Source organism: Plasmodium vinckei (assembly GCF_900681995.1).
Source record: "Plasmodium vinckei vinckei genome assembly, chromosome: PVVCY_11".
Taxonomy (NCBI): domain Eukaryota; phylum Apicomplexa; class Aconoidasida; order Haemosporida; family Plasmodiidae; genus Plasmodium; species Plasmodium vinckei.
Genome location: NC_051303.1, coordinates 1,164,290 through 1,179,878, shown reverse-complemented (window position 1 = coordinate 1,179,878; position 15,589 = coordinate 1,164,290). Strand labels below are relative to the sequence as shown.

Here is a 15,589-nt window from a genome sequence, read left to right as displayed (position 1 = left end):
AGCTAATAGATAAATGAAAACAAAGGAACCTAATTGAGAGCAATAAAAATCGGGGTACAAACAAAAAGACAAAAAAAAGCAACAGAAATAAAAAATATCTGTCTATTATTCTACTAAATTTTAAAAATATACAAAATAAGGAAAAGATCAAAGAAAAATATATGCATTTAATTATTTTAAATATTATAAATAATTCATAAAATTACAAAAGTTTTAATACCACAGTTATTACCACGGAAAATATATGATTTCCAATTTCGTTAGTATTATTTTTATGCACATGCAAAAAAAAATTGACAGATTTAAAAATAAATAATTGCTAAAAAAATATAAAATAAATTTGCAAACAATAATTATAAAATTATGGATATAAACATATTTGTGGCTTTTTTTTCATAGAATATAAGATTAGAACAAAAAAAGACAAAATACACAATCACAACAATGGACTTGCTCGAAAAATATTAAAATTATTTACAAACGTGTATGCACATTTTTAGCGCTATAAAATGTGCAGTAAAACCCCATAAAATATACACTATCCTATTTGAGAATATACATTACAAAAAAAATGACAATAAAAAATATGTGAATAATAATATGCATATACCATAATCATACATATTCAAACATATATAATGATGTTTTTTCTTCAATTCAACAAAAATATATCGATTATATTTCGTGCATAATTATAATTTATATGTGTGTATATATTTTATATTTTTAGGAAAAAAGATAAAAAAATATAGCTAAATTTAATATTTAAAACGATAATACATGCATACTGATAAAAATGGGCTTATATAAATATCTATACTAATTTTAGCATATTTTTTAATTTTTATAATTTTTTTAATAATAAAAAGTTGGATTTATAGAAGCATAATAAAAAATTTATGAGCAAGCAAACGAAACATAATTCTGTACGTTTAAACAAAATCAATTAAAAAATATATATAATTAAATTATTTATTCCATCAAAATAAAGGAATACTTATTTTAATTATTAGCATAAATCTTTTATAGACAAAAAAATGTACAGCTATAAACGGAATGTTATATATAGAGAAAGGAGATCAAACTAAGAGTCACTATTCTATGATGATTATTTCTTCTTTTTCTTCTTTTTGTTGTTATCATTTTTATCTTTTTCTGTTACTTCTTTTTGCTCATTAGTTAGTTCATTATTACGGGCACCATAAATTTTCATACTCGTCAAAAAGAGATCCCTTAATCCACATTCAGTACAAATATTAGATAACGTACTCATAGATTTTTGATCTAGTTCATACATATTTTTAGGAAGAACTCTCATATCATCTAAATGCTCATATTCATTTAATACAATATCTTCCATTCCTCGACAATCAAAATGTTTCCATCGCAATTTATTTAAACTATTAACATAAAAATCTACTTCTTCTTTAGGGCCTTCACAAATAATAATTCCTGGGTATCCTATTTTTGAATATCCCCCAATCTTTAATTCTCTGGCCCATTTAATTATGCATGATCTTTTTACTTGACTTAAAATATGATGAGAATAGCATAAGCGTCTAGCTAATATTCTTTTACCAAAACTCATTTTATTATAATATATAAATGAATTATCTTGACTATGTGTTATGTTTGAATTTGAATTTTGGATGTCTATATTATTATTTAAATAGTCTTCATCTATTTTATCTTCATCAGAAGATGAATAAGCTGAAGAGGTATTATTTTTTTCTTCTAAAGTATCTTTATTATTTTGTAATTTTTCAACTAACTCATTTATTTTATATATAACATTCAATATTATACATTCTTGTTCTAAATAATTTTGTATATCTTTGTATATTTCTTGATTAATATAATTATTCATATCAGCAGTAAAGTTTTTAACATTTATATTAATTATAATAAAAGATTTTAGTGGATAATCTTTGGGCAATTCAATTGTTATATTTATAATATTATTACAATGATCATTTTCATCATTTAATTCCATATATATTATTGTATCACGTTCTTTATTTTGTTCATTTTTTATAATTAATTCCCTGTCTCCTACATATATTAATTTCAATGCTTCAAGTTCTTGCTTTTGTAATTCTTCACATTTAAGTAATATTTCTTTATCTATACCCTTACTATTCTGTTCAGAACAACTAGTCTTGTTTTCACTATTTTTGATAAAATTTGGATTTGATTTTCCAATGTTGTTATTTTCCTTTGGTCCCTTTGGCTTGTTATTATTATATTTTTTTTCTTCTTCATTAAATTTTATACATTTTTTTGGATTATTATAGCGAAACATAGTATTTTTAAGGGTAGCATATGAAATAAAGGAAAAAACACAATATTAATAAATAAAATGCGATATAACGACTTCTATCTATACTAGCGATAATCATGTGATAGGAATAAAAAAATATTTAAATCGCAAAAATTACATGAACAATCATAATTTTTCATCAATTATTATTTTTTTTTTTTAAATTAAAAAAATATAGCTTAATAAATTTTTTATTAATAAAAAAAATGGCTAACTAATGGCTATTTATATGCATTAATAAAAATATTGCAAGAACATTATTACATATTTGAATAGAATATTATTTTATGTTAATGTAAAAACAGTACACGTATAAAATATATAAATGGAGAATAATGAAATATATATAGATATTAATAAAACGATTTTAATGAAATTATTAAAGTGAAAAATAAGAGACAATACAATTATATACTTATCAGGACATATTATTAGAATAATTTTAGTTGCTATTCTGATGGTGCTTCTTTATGTTTTTATTCCTCTGATTGGTAGTAATACTAACATTCGTGTGTGAATATATTATATAACATACATTTTATTCCTATTTTAATATAAATTTATCGGAATATTATAAATATATTTCTTTAATTTTATATTAAAGGTATTTTTTTCTTGCAACATTTTTTTAATTGATATTGGTGTGTTTAAGTTAACCAAAATTTTAAAACAAAGTTTAATGCAATACAATAAAATAATTTATAAAAAATAAATAAATTTAGAATAAATATTAAAATGAAAAATGCCAATCATGCATATAAGCATATGTGCATGTGTATATATAGATCGTAAAACGCAATTATAAGCGAACAAAAAAAATTGTGATTTAGTTTTTTGGGGGGCGTGGGGCTATAGGGAGTGACATATTCTGTCAAAATGAAAAAAATCAAATGAAATGAAAAAATGTAGATCAAAAACAAAAATATACATACTAAAAATAAGTCCAATAATAACATAAGAAATTATAGATATATTTTATATATGCACTTATAACAGCATATAGATTTTACCTGGAGGCAACGATATCGTATTTTAGCAATAGGCTCGTTTTCGGCAATAGCAAAATAGGCTAGTCTAAAAATTATATTTTAAGCATATGGCAATATAAGTATATTTGAAAAATTGCTAAATGAATATGCATATATATATATCATACATTTTATATATTTTTTATTGTCATTTAAAAATACCTTGAATAATGGCCGACATGAGATGCTAATGTATCCCTGTGAATGTTTGTTAACCATTCCCTAAAATTTACAAAAAATGAATATATTAAGGGATTGAAATATATGAAAACGTATGCAGGCCCACTTTCTATTTATTTTGAATGAAAACATGAAAGTTCCATAAGTATATATAATTTTTCACTAAACATATCATGCATACCATCTAGTTGTATCCGCATGCCCAGAGCCTTGATATTTGCTCTGCAAATGTTCTAATTGTGCATGTATATTAAATCTATCGAATGTAGACATTTTTAGGGTCTGGCAATATTTCTGATATATTAATTAAGTTATCTTATAATGCGTATATATGTATATAATATGCGATGCTCGGTGATTTATTCTGATTAGGTTTGAATTAATTTATGTTAATTTCCAAATGTTTAAATCTTATCAAAAATCAACTACGGTTTTTTTAATTATAACTCAATAACTATATTTTGGCTATTCAAAAATTGAATTTTCTTCGTAAAATTCTCTATATATTTATGCTGCTTCCGTATGATATATATTTATATAATTAGCAGTTCATATTGAAATTTAGATAATAGTATGACTTTTTTTCTTCTTTCTTCTTAAAGAAATTTAAATGAAAAAAACAAAAATATAATTATGAAGGAATATTTAATTGGAAAATAATACCATTTATTACTCCAAAAAATAATATATCATAATTTGCTGGATTATTATTACTGTTATGAATATAGTAAAATGTGATAAAAAAAATAATAAAAATACAGGTAAAATATTATACTAAAATTTATTAAGATTATTTAAATCCATATATATATGCTGATAATCTTTTAAAAAATATCATTTAAACATATATATTTTTAATTTTATAAATTAATCTCAAAAAAAATGGAAATTAAAAAAAATCAAAACCATATATAAATTAAATAAAATTTTTATTATGCAATAATATAAAAATAAAAAAATGCCTTTATTTTGTACAAGTATGTGTCATCTTTTTTTGTGGTATATTTATAAGTTACAAAGTTGTATATATTGTTTCTTAATTTTATAATTATATGTATTAGTATGTTCCTCTATTACATATTTTTGACATATATATATTATTAGTTATCGCTTTCCTCATTTTATATACTATCAAAACAAATGGGAATAAATATTGTCTCATATTTCAAAATTAACGATTATTAATACAATTTATTAATTTTATTAGAATATGAAATAATATGTTGTACCGTTTAAAAGTTATTTAATGGATTTAACATATAAAATAGTAACACACATATAAGTCAAAAAATAGGGTTATAGCCAAAATTATGTGAGGCCTATTTCTTATATTATAATAGCTATAATTGGGGTATCCATAAAAATATATCCCTATTCAATATGATTAATTGTTCTACATATTTTTTAAGAGGTTTATATAGGAATCATAGAATATATATTCTTTATATACACATGTGTTAAAAGTTGTAAATAGTTACAAATTAATGTTACATAATAACATTAATAAAGCAAATAAGACTAATTTATGTATAATTACATGAAAGTGATATGTATATGATAAAATGAAGGGGAAAATATTCCACCTATTATACATAAGACAGAATTATTTTTAATATATTTTCCTTTTTTTATATTAAAATATATCCATTTCTACATATTTTATAATTGTTATAAAATTAAAAATATTATACTTAAAATTATAATTATTATTTTCGTCTTTTTATAAATACTCAAAAAAATTATCATACCCTCACAATGATATTATTACATGCATATCAAAATATGAATAATATTTTATTTAACAATTTTTAAGAGAATAAAACTGTGTGAAGGGGTGTTGTTTTATCAACATTATCAAATATAATAAACATGATATATTTTAAAATGTGCTAAAAAATCAAAAGAAAAAAATACATAACAATTATAATATTAAATTTAGTATTTCATAACATGACCAACCGTTTTATTTTTATTTTTTTATAACTTTATTAAGTTTACATAATAATATTGTAATTGTTTTTTTTTATCACACCTCATACATATTGCGTATCATCTTAAAGAATAAGTTTAAACACCCTAAACAAGTGTATACATCGTTGACAAACCCCTTAGAGATATAGGGTGATCAACTTATGTATATATTATGAGCTTATAAAATAATAGCCCTTTAAAATAATTAGGATATTTTTTTTTGATAAAATATTGGAAAACAAGAACATAAATTTTTAATTTATAAAATGACAAGAACTTATTCCAAATTTATATATTATGTACAATGTTTTTTTAAATAAAGAAAAAAAAAATCGCAAATAAAGTAAACCTTTTTTTGTTCTAAAAATTATGTATAATTAATTTTTATTACAATATTACAAAAATAAAATTCTATTATATAATTTGGTATGCATAAGAATAGGAAGAAATTGCACTATTATTTATTATAAGTATTATTAATATTTCTTCCATATTAAAATGAAAAAAAAAACAATAAATATATAATAAAATTGTAATATTATCATGCTTATTTTATATGTATATATTTTTAAAAATAATTTTTTTTACTCATATTAAATAAAATAAATATGTATACATATTAAATAATAAGCGTTTTTGATTTTATTATTTTTTCCAATTTATTTTAATAAAATCGAATTATATATACATTTTTATGTATGACAATAATGAATGGCTTATTTATCTCATCCATTCAGTTCATACTGTTTTTATGAGTTTATTTCCCTCTTTAATTTTAATAATTAAAGTGAGAAAAATAAACAAATAAACAATTTACAAGAATATTAAAAAAAAATTGTAAATAAAAATAACAAAATAAAACATTTCCTTTGGCCTTATTGATGTTGACATATAATAATGAAACGAAAAAAAACTATATTATTAATATATAAATAATGATGGGGTACTATAAAAAAAGAAAGGAAAAAAAATCATATGAATATTATATATAATAACTAAAATAATAAATATATTTTATTAATTTTAGTATTTTAAGGATTTATTTTATAATAAACTCCTTTCTTATCATAGATCCCCATTATATAAAAAAAAAAATAAGCTAAAAAAATATGTTCTCTTAAATTTCAAGTTATATAATCTGAATTTGTAAATTCCCAAGAGAGAGCATGGAATAAAATTACATTATATAAAATATGTGTATATTTATATACATACGATACATATATATAATTATGTACATATATGTTAAATACATACACACATACTACGTATACATATTAATATATATCACTGTGTAAATGCATTATGTTATGAAAACAATATAACTATTAATTATATTATAATTCATATATTATTTGCGTATTGAATTATATACATTTTAATAAGTATATATGTAAAAGTACACTACATATATATATCTATATGATACGCAATTATACAGTTATATAAAATATCATAATAATCCCTCTCACTCTTTTTTTTTCCCATCCTCTATAAATATATTTTCAAATTATTAAAAAATATTATAATAATTTTTGAGAACAAAATAAAATAGGACATATTTTTTTTTTATTCATTATAGAATGTAAATAGAGTATGCCTTATTTTTTTCATTAAATTAACAAAAATTTGTTAAGGAACAAAAATAAAAAAAATTATGTAACCATATAATGTATAATAAAATAAATATTATAAAATATCATTATACAAATTTGAGGAGGTAAAAAAAGTGCTTCTTGAGAATATAAGACCATGGATTATTATATATATATGTATTATTATATTTCTGTTTATTTATTCATATTTTATGTACATGCATATAGGTATCCATTTGTGTATATATAATACAAAAAATTGTTAGAAAAAATATTTATAGTGTAAAAAAAAAAGAAGAGAAAGCGTAAGTTATATATTCATTATTTTTAACTCGACACTTTTGTTATATTTTTGTATTTCTATTTTCAGATTTGTTCTAAACATACAAAATATATTTCATAAAAATTATATATTTGTGCAATATTATAGAATGTTTTTTTTGGGATATAAACAATTTGTGTTGTCCTATAATTTTTTATGTATATATTCCTACCATTTTTTATTTTCATTTTTTATGCTAATTTAATGCGAAGAGAAACTAGCCATTTTGTGATATAGCCATTTCATTATTTGTATTCATGACCCATATACCCATTTCATTTTGATATAATACAGTTTATTAAATTTATAATAAATGTTCTAGATATCGTATGCAGAGACGTATATTAAGGATTCTGTTTTTATTTGGAGTAAGAAAATATGTTTGTATGATTATTTGACAAAAAAAAATTGTAAAAAAAAATACAAGTTACACAATTTTTAATTAAGTTTATTTATATACCTACACAAAAGAAATGGACAATAACTATACTACCATTTTTTATTTGCTTTTTAATGCATAACAAATTTTGAAATAGGAATAAAGGTGTGTACAAATATTAATTTAAAAAAATAATAATAACATCGAGAAATATACAATATAATAATTATAAAATTATATTTATCGTTTTTTAAACATATTTATAAATCCAAAATATGTTGTACACATGTGTGCCACATCCTTTACTTCCTATATATTATATATATTACATGAAATGCATAAGTAATAGTATGTATATATATCCTTATAATACCTACATAATTATTTATAGAACTAAATATATTGTAGAAGATAGTTTATACTTTATTTTCTTCATCATATATAATTACAAAATTGCATATTTAATTTTTCTGTATTTAGTTAAATAAAATAACCATATTTCATATGTATATATTTTGCTATTTGTTTGTAGACATACTTAGTAAATATTTAGATTGTTATACATAAATTTTATTAAAACCTTATTACATTAGATTTAAAAAATAATAATTTAATTAAAATATATTTTGTAGTTTGTATCCTTATACTTGCATCTGTGCTCGCGAAAAAGTCAAAATTTTTTAAATTTTCACCACCATATTTATATATATTGTAGATGTGCTATACATACTTACACATTTTGAGCTACCATTACATAATATAGAGAATACTCGTTTTATTAGATAATTATGTACTACTACTGCTTATATAAAGAGAAAACATAAGGACATTGTGGTTGTTCATTTTCCGAGTGATAAGAATAATTTATACTGATAATTGAGCATACTTTGCATATGCCAAGTTGTGTAGCATAATTTTAGATCATATATAATTAAAGAGATTTATAAAATCGAAAAAAAATAAAACGATACGCATTTGAAAGTGTATTTGACTAATCAGGGTATAGACAACTTAAAAGAGAGTAGTACAACGAGAATTAAAAGTGATATATAGAAATAATAACAATACATGAGCATTGTCATAAAATACCAACTATGATTTTGCACTTCTTTGTCATTCTAAATTTATAAGAATAGGAATAAGAAAATTATTAGTTCAGGAAAATATATCGAATTCGTGTAGCACCAAATAAAAAGAATATAATTAATTAAAACTCAGATATATAATAATTAAAATAATACTCTTCTTTTATTTTTTAATAATAAGTTAGTTTAAAGCAAGATTGAACGTTAATTTTTGCGTAATCTTGTTCGTAGTTATACTATATACACATAGGTACATACATACTTATATATGCGTACCTGTTTCAACAAATACCATTTATCTTTTGTATAAAAAACAAACTTATATGTTATGTTTATGTACATTGTGACAAAATGGATGAAAGCGAAGCTTACAATGAACCAAACCCATGTTTGGGTTTGTTAGATAGTGGTAATAATAATATAAAAAGTAATGAAAATGTAAATATAGGAGTAAATAATACTAATTCAAATAATCTTGGTAGAGGACTTAATAATACAAATTTTGTAAAAAAATATAATTTTAATTATAATAATTTAAGTATAAGTAATAAAAAGTTTTTGTTAAATAAAAATCATTTATATATTAAAGCAGGCATAAAACAAGGAGTCAATAATTCAAAAAAATTTGTGAATAAAGGGAATGCAGATAATAGAAGGGACAACAAACAGGATAGAAACACAACCATAAACAACAATGCCATATCAAATAATGACAAATTTTCAGATCAAGTAAATAATAATTATAATATAGAAAATTCAACTAACGAAAATAATATATATAATGAGCAAGCAGACTATAATTATGCTAATATGGGATATAACCCTGATTCTGAAGGTTGGAAAAATAATGAAAATGTAAGTGACAAAAATGGAATTCCATTTAATGCAAGGATAGGTACTAACAACAATATCAACAATGGTAATAATAATATGGCTCAAAGAAAAAGAAGAACTAATAAATTTGAAACGGGAAATCAAAATTTTAAAAATAAACAAAAAAAATTTTATAACACAACTGTTAATGATTCATCAAAGAGGTATAATAATAATCCTGCAAATGTAGATGCCATAAATAATAATGAAGAAAATGAGGAGGGTCAAGATTTTTCAAACGTCATAAATACAAGTTCCGAAAATAATAAAATGAATAACGACCTTAATAAAAGGCAATTAAATAATAATAGAAATTTAAAACATATAAACAATTTTGGCAATAAAAAAATGTTTAATAATATGACATTTTCAATAAATAAATATTTAAATTCAAATGTAAATTTTCAAAAACATAATAATGATAAAATAAATAATACATATGGAAAAGCTAAAAATAAAATGACATATAAAAATTTGAAAATTAAAAATAAAGAAAATTTAAACATACCTAATGATATAAGAACACATAATTCCACATCTAACACATCAAATGATTATGTAAATAATTTGAATCGTGAAATAAATGGAGGTCAAGGAATAGAAGGGATATCTAGTTCTTCTAATTACGATGATCTTAATTTATTAGCACAAGCTTTTAATTATGAAAATGTGAAAATTTTAAAAAGTCATCTTGAAGGAAACACAACCACCAAAAAACTAAATAATACAGGTTCTACTGTTGAAGCAAATAAAGATGATTCAAAATTTTTAAGTTACATAGAATGGCTAAGTGAAGTTTCTGAAATAACTGATGAAGAAAATGATATCGAAGATATAAATAATAATGGAAAATTTTCACAAATAAATTCGCAGTACTCTCAAAATGATCAAACTATTCCCGAACAACTGAAAGGGTTATACTCTCAGTTTTCAAAATATAATTATAAAAATGAACAAACAGGAGAATTCGGGAAAAATGCAATAAACGGAAGTGATAATAATAACTTGCCATATTTTGAGAACAATAAAAATCAAGGCATATTAGGAAGTGATAATTTATCGGGTTCATATTTAGCTAGATATAGTTCAGAAAAAAAAAATGATTCTTTTATAGATGGACAAACAGAATTTGATGCATATGGAAATGAAGAAATAAATTCAATCAACTTAATAGAAACACAAAATGGATCTAACTTAAATAATGTAGGTTCTTCAAATTATAATCAAGAAAATGAAACAAACAAAATTAGCGAACCAATTAATGATATACCAATAGAGGATTTGTTTATAACTTCTTATATGCCATATCCACCTGAAAAATATAATAATATTTATGATTTACATGAAATAAAAATAATGTCACCCCATATATTAAAAACAATAATTCATAAAAAAGGGAAAACATATCATTCATCTTTAAAAGATGGAAAACTAATTTTAATGTTAGATTTAGATAATACATTATTACAAGCTACTTCATTTGCTAAATTTAATATGGAATTACCTTTAGAAAATTTTATAGGAGAAAATGATGAACCTGAATTATATAAATTTTTTTTGCCTTATTATAATTTTTTTTATTATTTAAAATTTCGACCTTATGTTCGTCAATTTTTAGAAATATTGTCATTATATTATGAATTATCTATATATACTAATGCAACAAGAGAATATGCAGATGTAGTTATTGCAATTTTAGATCCTGATCGAACCATTTTTGCAGACCGTATAGTTGCTAGATGTAGTAGTGTAGATCGAGATGAAAATAAACACTTTGAAAAAATATATCCAAATGTCGACCCAAAATATGTAATAGCATTTGATGATAGAAAAGATGTTTGGTATGATATTCCACATTCTCACATCTTACGAGCAGAACATTATAATTTTTTTGAATTAAGTAAATATGATATTATTTCCCATTTTAAAGAACCTAATACATGTAAAAAAAGATTTGTAGATATGGATATGCATCTACATTATATGATTAAAATTTTTTTAAAAATTCATAAACAGTTTTTTGAAAACCCATTAAATGTAGATGTAGGAAAAATTATAGATAATATTATGCTTAGTACTTTATCAGATGTAGGATTATATTTTACAGGATTTAGAAAAAATTCAAAAAATTTACAAAACGTTCTTTCATCAGATTGTGAAGAAAGACAAAAAGAAATCGCATTAGAATTAGGAGCTAAAATTTATTCTAATTATGATGACCCAGGTGTTACTCATATTATTGCTGCTAAAAATTGTACAGATAATTTAATTAAATCAAAACAATCAAGTTATAATCATATCGAAAAAGTTCATACATTGTGGCTATATCATTGTAGAGGTACTCTCGAAAATGATAGATCCTCATTATTCGATGCAGATAATCTTTGTAAAATTTATAATAACAAACCTCCTTTACATCCAAAAAAGGATCATTGGTTTTTTGGAAATAAAGATACAGATAAAAAACAAGAAAATAAAAATGATTGTATTAAAATTGAAAATTTAAAATCACGTATATTTTTAGGGACAGGCGAATATACAAATGATGCTGTTATATGCTCACCCTATGAACAAATAAGTATTAAATGGATTGAAAAAGAAGTAAAATTACGACAAATTTATGATAACCCTCCAAATTTTATGACTCAAGATAAAACATTAGATCTTCGATCAGCTGAAAAAAGAAACAATGATGAAGTAACAAAAAATGGTAGAGATTCAAATTTTATAACACCCCCTGATTTAGATATATCTGATAAAGTTATTCAGCAAGATAAACAATAGAAGAAGATGTTCGAATTCATTAGTGCCACTACCTTAAGAGCACATTTTGAGTTATTTGTTTTTTGCACTATTTATTACATTATATTATTATATCATTTTTTTTTGCTTTATTTTTTTACTTAGCCGAGTTTTAACTACCTTTCATTTTATTGATTCATATTTTGTTTCCAAAATTAAAACGGAGAGTATTTTTATACAATATAGTATATACTTCCATTTGCTATACTTTTAATAGGTTGTATTACTTAGCTATTTTTTTTTGTATTATTTATATCACAAGCCATTGCTTTAACAGTTTTTGCTACTCTGTGCATGCACATTTTTGAAAAAAAAAATTGTTTTTAAAATGTATGAAAATTTAAATTATTATTTTTTTTTTTCAAATTTATTATATTCGCGACTTTTTTCCTTTTTAAACCTTAACAAATTTACACAATCTTAAAAATAAAATATTTCTACAATATACTACCCTATCGGGAGCAAACAACTTTTCATGCCCATCGAGAAGAAAAGGAAAGAAATGAACAAGCCATTTATTATATAGAAATATTGCATACATATATTTATTCAAAAATGAAAGCCTATAGTCAGGCATAAATAAGTTATAAATTTCATTTGTTTTAATTGAAAAAATTCACATGAACAATGCATGAAATGAATAACTGCTTTACATCGTTGTAAATACATGAGCATAAAAAATGAATACATATTTATATGCTTACATTAAAAATTATGTTTGCAAATATTTTTTTTAATTTTAGTAAATAAATACAAAAAAGAAAAATGATTTAACTCATAAGCTGTATTAAAATTTCACAATTTTTTTTTACGTGAATTTCATTCCAGCTTTAAAGTCTTTTTATTTTTATTCACCTTAAAATGGCTAGTTAAATATTTTGATATAAATTATGAGCATATTTAAGAGAAGGAACATTTGGATGTTTAACTTCCGTAAACTTTACACATTCAGGTGTAGTTGCATTTCCTTTAAATTTTAAAAATCCACCTTTATTTTTCATAACGTCACAATAATTTGGTGCACTAAAAACGGTATATAGTTGTCCATTTTGTTCTAGAGAATATCCTTCATCTCTTACTTCATGAGATCGAATGATGAGAGATAAATTATTATTTTTTAAAAAGTTTTCAGTAATATCTGGTCCAAATGAAAATCCAATACCTCTTTTTGAAGGTTTAAATCCTTTTTCTTCATTAGGATCAGACCATAATAAATCGGTCATAATTCCTTCATCTAAAGGTTCAGTATTTCTATCTATCTGTTCAATATCTTTTAATGTTACATCTGTTTTACTTGGTATACCACCATGACAAATAAATACTTTATTATTTAATACATAAGCTAAAGGTAAAAATTTAAAGGAGTCTGAAAATAATGAATGTAATTTTTCATCGTATTTTTCTAATAGTTCACCTAAAAAGCCATATATCTTGTTCATGTTATCTGTTTCATGATTTCCTCTAGTTAGATATACATTATTAGGGAATATTAACTTAGCTAGATATAAAAATATAATAACCTCTACAGAAAAACTACCTCTATCAACAAAATCTCCATTAAATAAATATGAATAATTTGTAGATGGATATCCATTAATATTCATTATATTTATTAGATCATAAAATTGACCATGTATATCACCACAAATTGTTATAGTTTCATCTTCTTTCAAATTTAGATAAACTAATGTAGGTGATTCTTTTAATAATTTAATTACATCTAATATTATTGCACATACACATTTTTTATTTAATTTTTGATTAGGCACACTTATATAATCTACAACCTTTTTTAAAAAATCAATATTTAAATTATTTCGATCATATATTGGTGCATTATTATTTTCTATTTTTATATTATCTAATTGGATAGTTTCATAATATGGTATTTTTTGTTCTAATTCTATAGCTTTTTGAAATTGCTGTTCAAATAATAATTTTTTACATTGTTTCAATTTTAATTCTGAATTTTTATCTTTTGTTAATTTTAAAACCATTTGAAAACAATCAGATGCATTTTTTAAATCAGACAATAATAAATATGAACATCCCTTTCTATAATATGCCTTAGCATAATATGGGTTTATTTTTATAGCTTCATCAATGTCTTGAATTGATAAACCATAATTCTCTAACTTCATATTACAAAAAGATCTATTTGTATAATATATATGTAAATCAGTTTCATGCATACTTATATATTCAGAACTTTTATTTATTGTACTTTCATTATAATATTTCTTTAATAAATCAATATCTTCTTCATCAATTTGTACATAATCTGATAACGTATCTAAATTCATTTCATTTAATAATTTTAAATATGATTCATCTGGATTATTTTCATAAAAGCTTTTTATAAAATCAATAGCTGCTGTATAATATTTTAACGAGATTATATAATTATCTTCTTTAAAATATTTATTTCCTATATTTTTCAAAGAATTACATATTTTCAAAAGTTCAACACTTATATTTTTTTTTACTTCACCATCCTCATTAATAATTTCATTTGAATCATTTTCATTTCCTTCTTCCCTCTTTTCTTTCATCGTATCAATGTTATTTATTTTATTAGAAGTTCCATTCTTTTCTTCTTTACCATCACAATCACCATTTTCACTTCTAACGTTGCTACTCACATTTGTACTGCTTCCATCACTACCTTCTGTATTTTCATTAATCAGTTTATACTCATTTAAATTGTTTACAACATCTCCTATATTATTTGTTTTTATATTTTCAGCACTTTTATTTATCCCACCTTTATTATTATATTGGTTATCATTCATATTTTCTTTAATATTTATCAAATCTATATGGGTCATACTATTTTGTGTACTTATATATTTGCTTCCTAACTTATAAAATGTTTCACTTCCTTCATTTAATTTTGATCGAAAATGTTTCACACTTACTAAAATTTTTTTAGAGAATATCCTTCCGCTCATTAAACTGTTTGAAAAAATATTTCTATACTTTTTTAAAATTTCTCGTTAATTTATAACAATAGTACTATATATATTCTTTGCAA

General features: G+C 21.9%; 4 protein-coding genes across 4 annotated transcripts; 1 reads left to right on the top strand and 3 right to left on the bottom strand.

Annotated features, from left to right (window-relative positions):
* Window positions 1-1,108: 1,108 nt before the first annotated feature.
* PVVCY_1103340 (RWD domain-containing protein, putative) lies at window positions 1,109-2,302 on the bottom strand (the record flags this gene model as incomplete). Its single annotated transcript, XM_008626044.1, has 1 exon — window positions 1,109-2,302. One exon carries the CDS (start codon window positions 2,300-2,302, stop codon window positions 1,109-1,111), a length of 1,194 nt encoding a protein of 397 aa, XP_008624266.1.
* Window positions 2,303-3,146: 844 nt separating this feature from the next.
* Window positions 3,147-3,801, bottom strand: PVVCY_1103330 (splicing factor 3B subunit 5, putative; the record flags this gene model as incomplete). Its single annotated transcript, XM_008626045.1, has 4 exons — window positions 3,147-3,188; window positions 3,331-3,394; window positions 3,511-3,570; window positions 3,710-3,801. 4 exons carry the CDS (start codon window positions 3,799-3,801, stop codon window positions 3,147-3,149), a joined length of 258 nt encoding a protein of 85 aa, XP_008624267.1.
* A 5,430-nt stretch (window positions 3,802-9,231) lies between these two features.
* On the top strand, window positions 9,232-12,537 carry PVVCY_1103320 (NLI interacting factor-like phosphatase, putative; the record flags this gene model as incomplete). Its single annotated transcript, XM_008626046.1, has 1 exon — window positions 9,232-12,537. The coding sequence occupies one exon, from the start codon at window positions 9,232-9,234 to the stop codon at window positions 12,535-12,537; it is 3,306 nt and encodes a 1,101-aa protein (XP_008624268.1).
* Window positions 12,538-13,424: 887 nt separating this feature from the next.
* On the bottom strand, window positions 13,425-15,506 carry PVVCY_1103310 (serine/threonine protein phosphatase 5, putative; the record flags this gene model as incomplete). The annotated part of the gene is made up of 1 exon (XM_008626047.1): window positions 13,425-15,506. The coding sequence occupies one exon, from the start codon at window positions 15,504-15,506 to the stop codon at window positions 13,425-13,427; it is 2,082 nt and encodes a 693-aa protein (XP_008624269.1).
* Window positions 15,507-15,589: the final 83 nt, after the last annotated feature.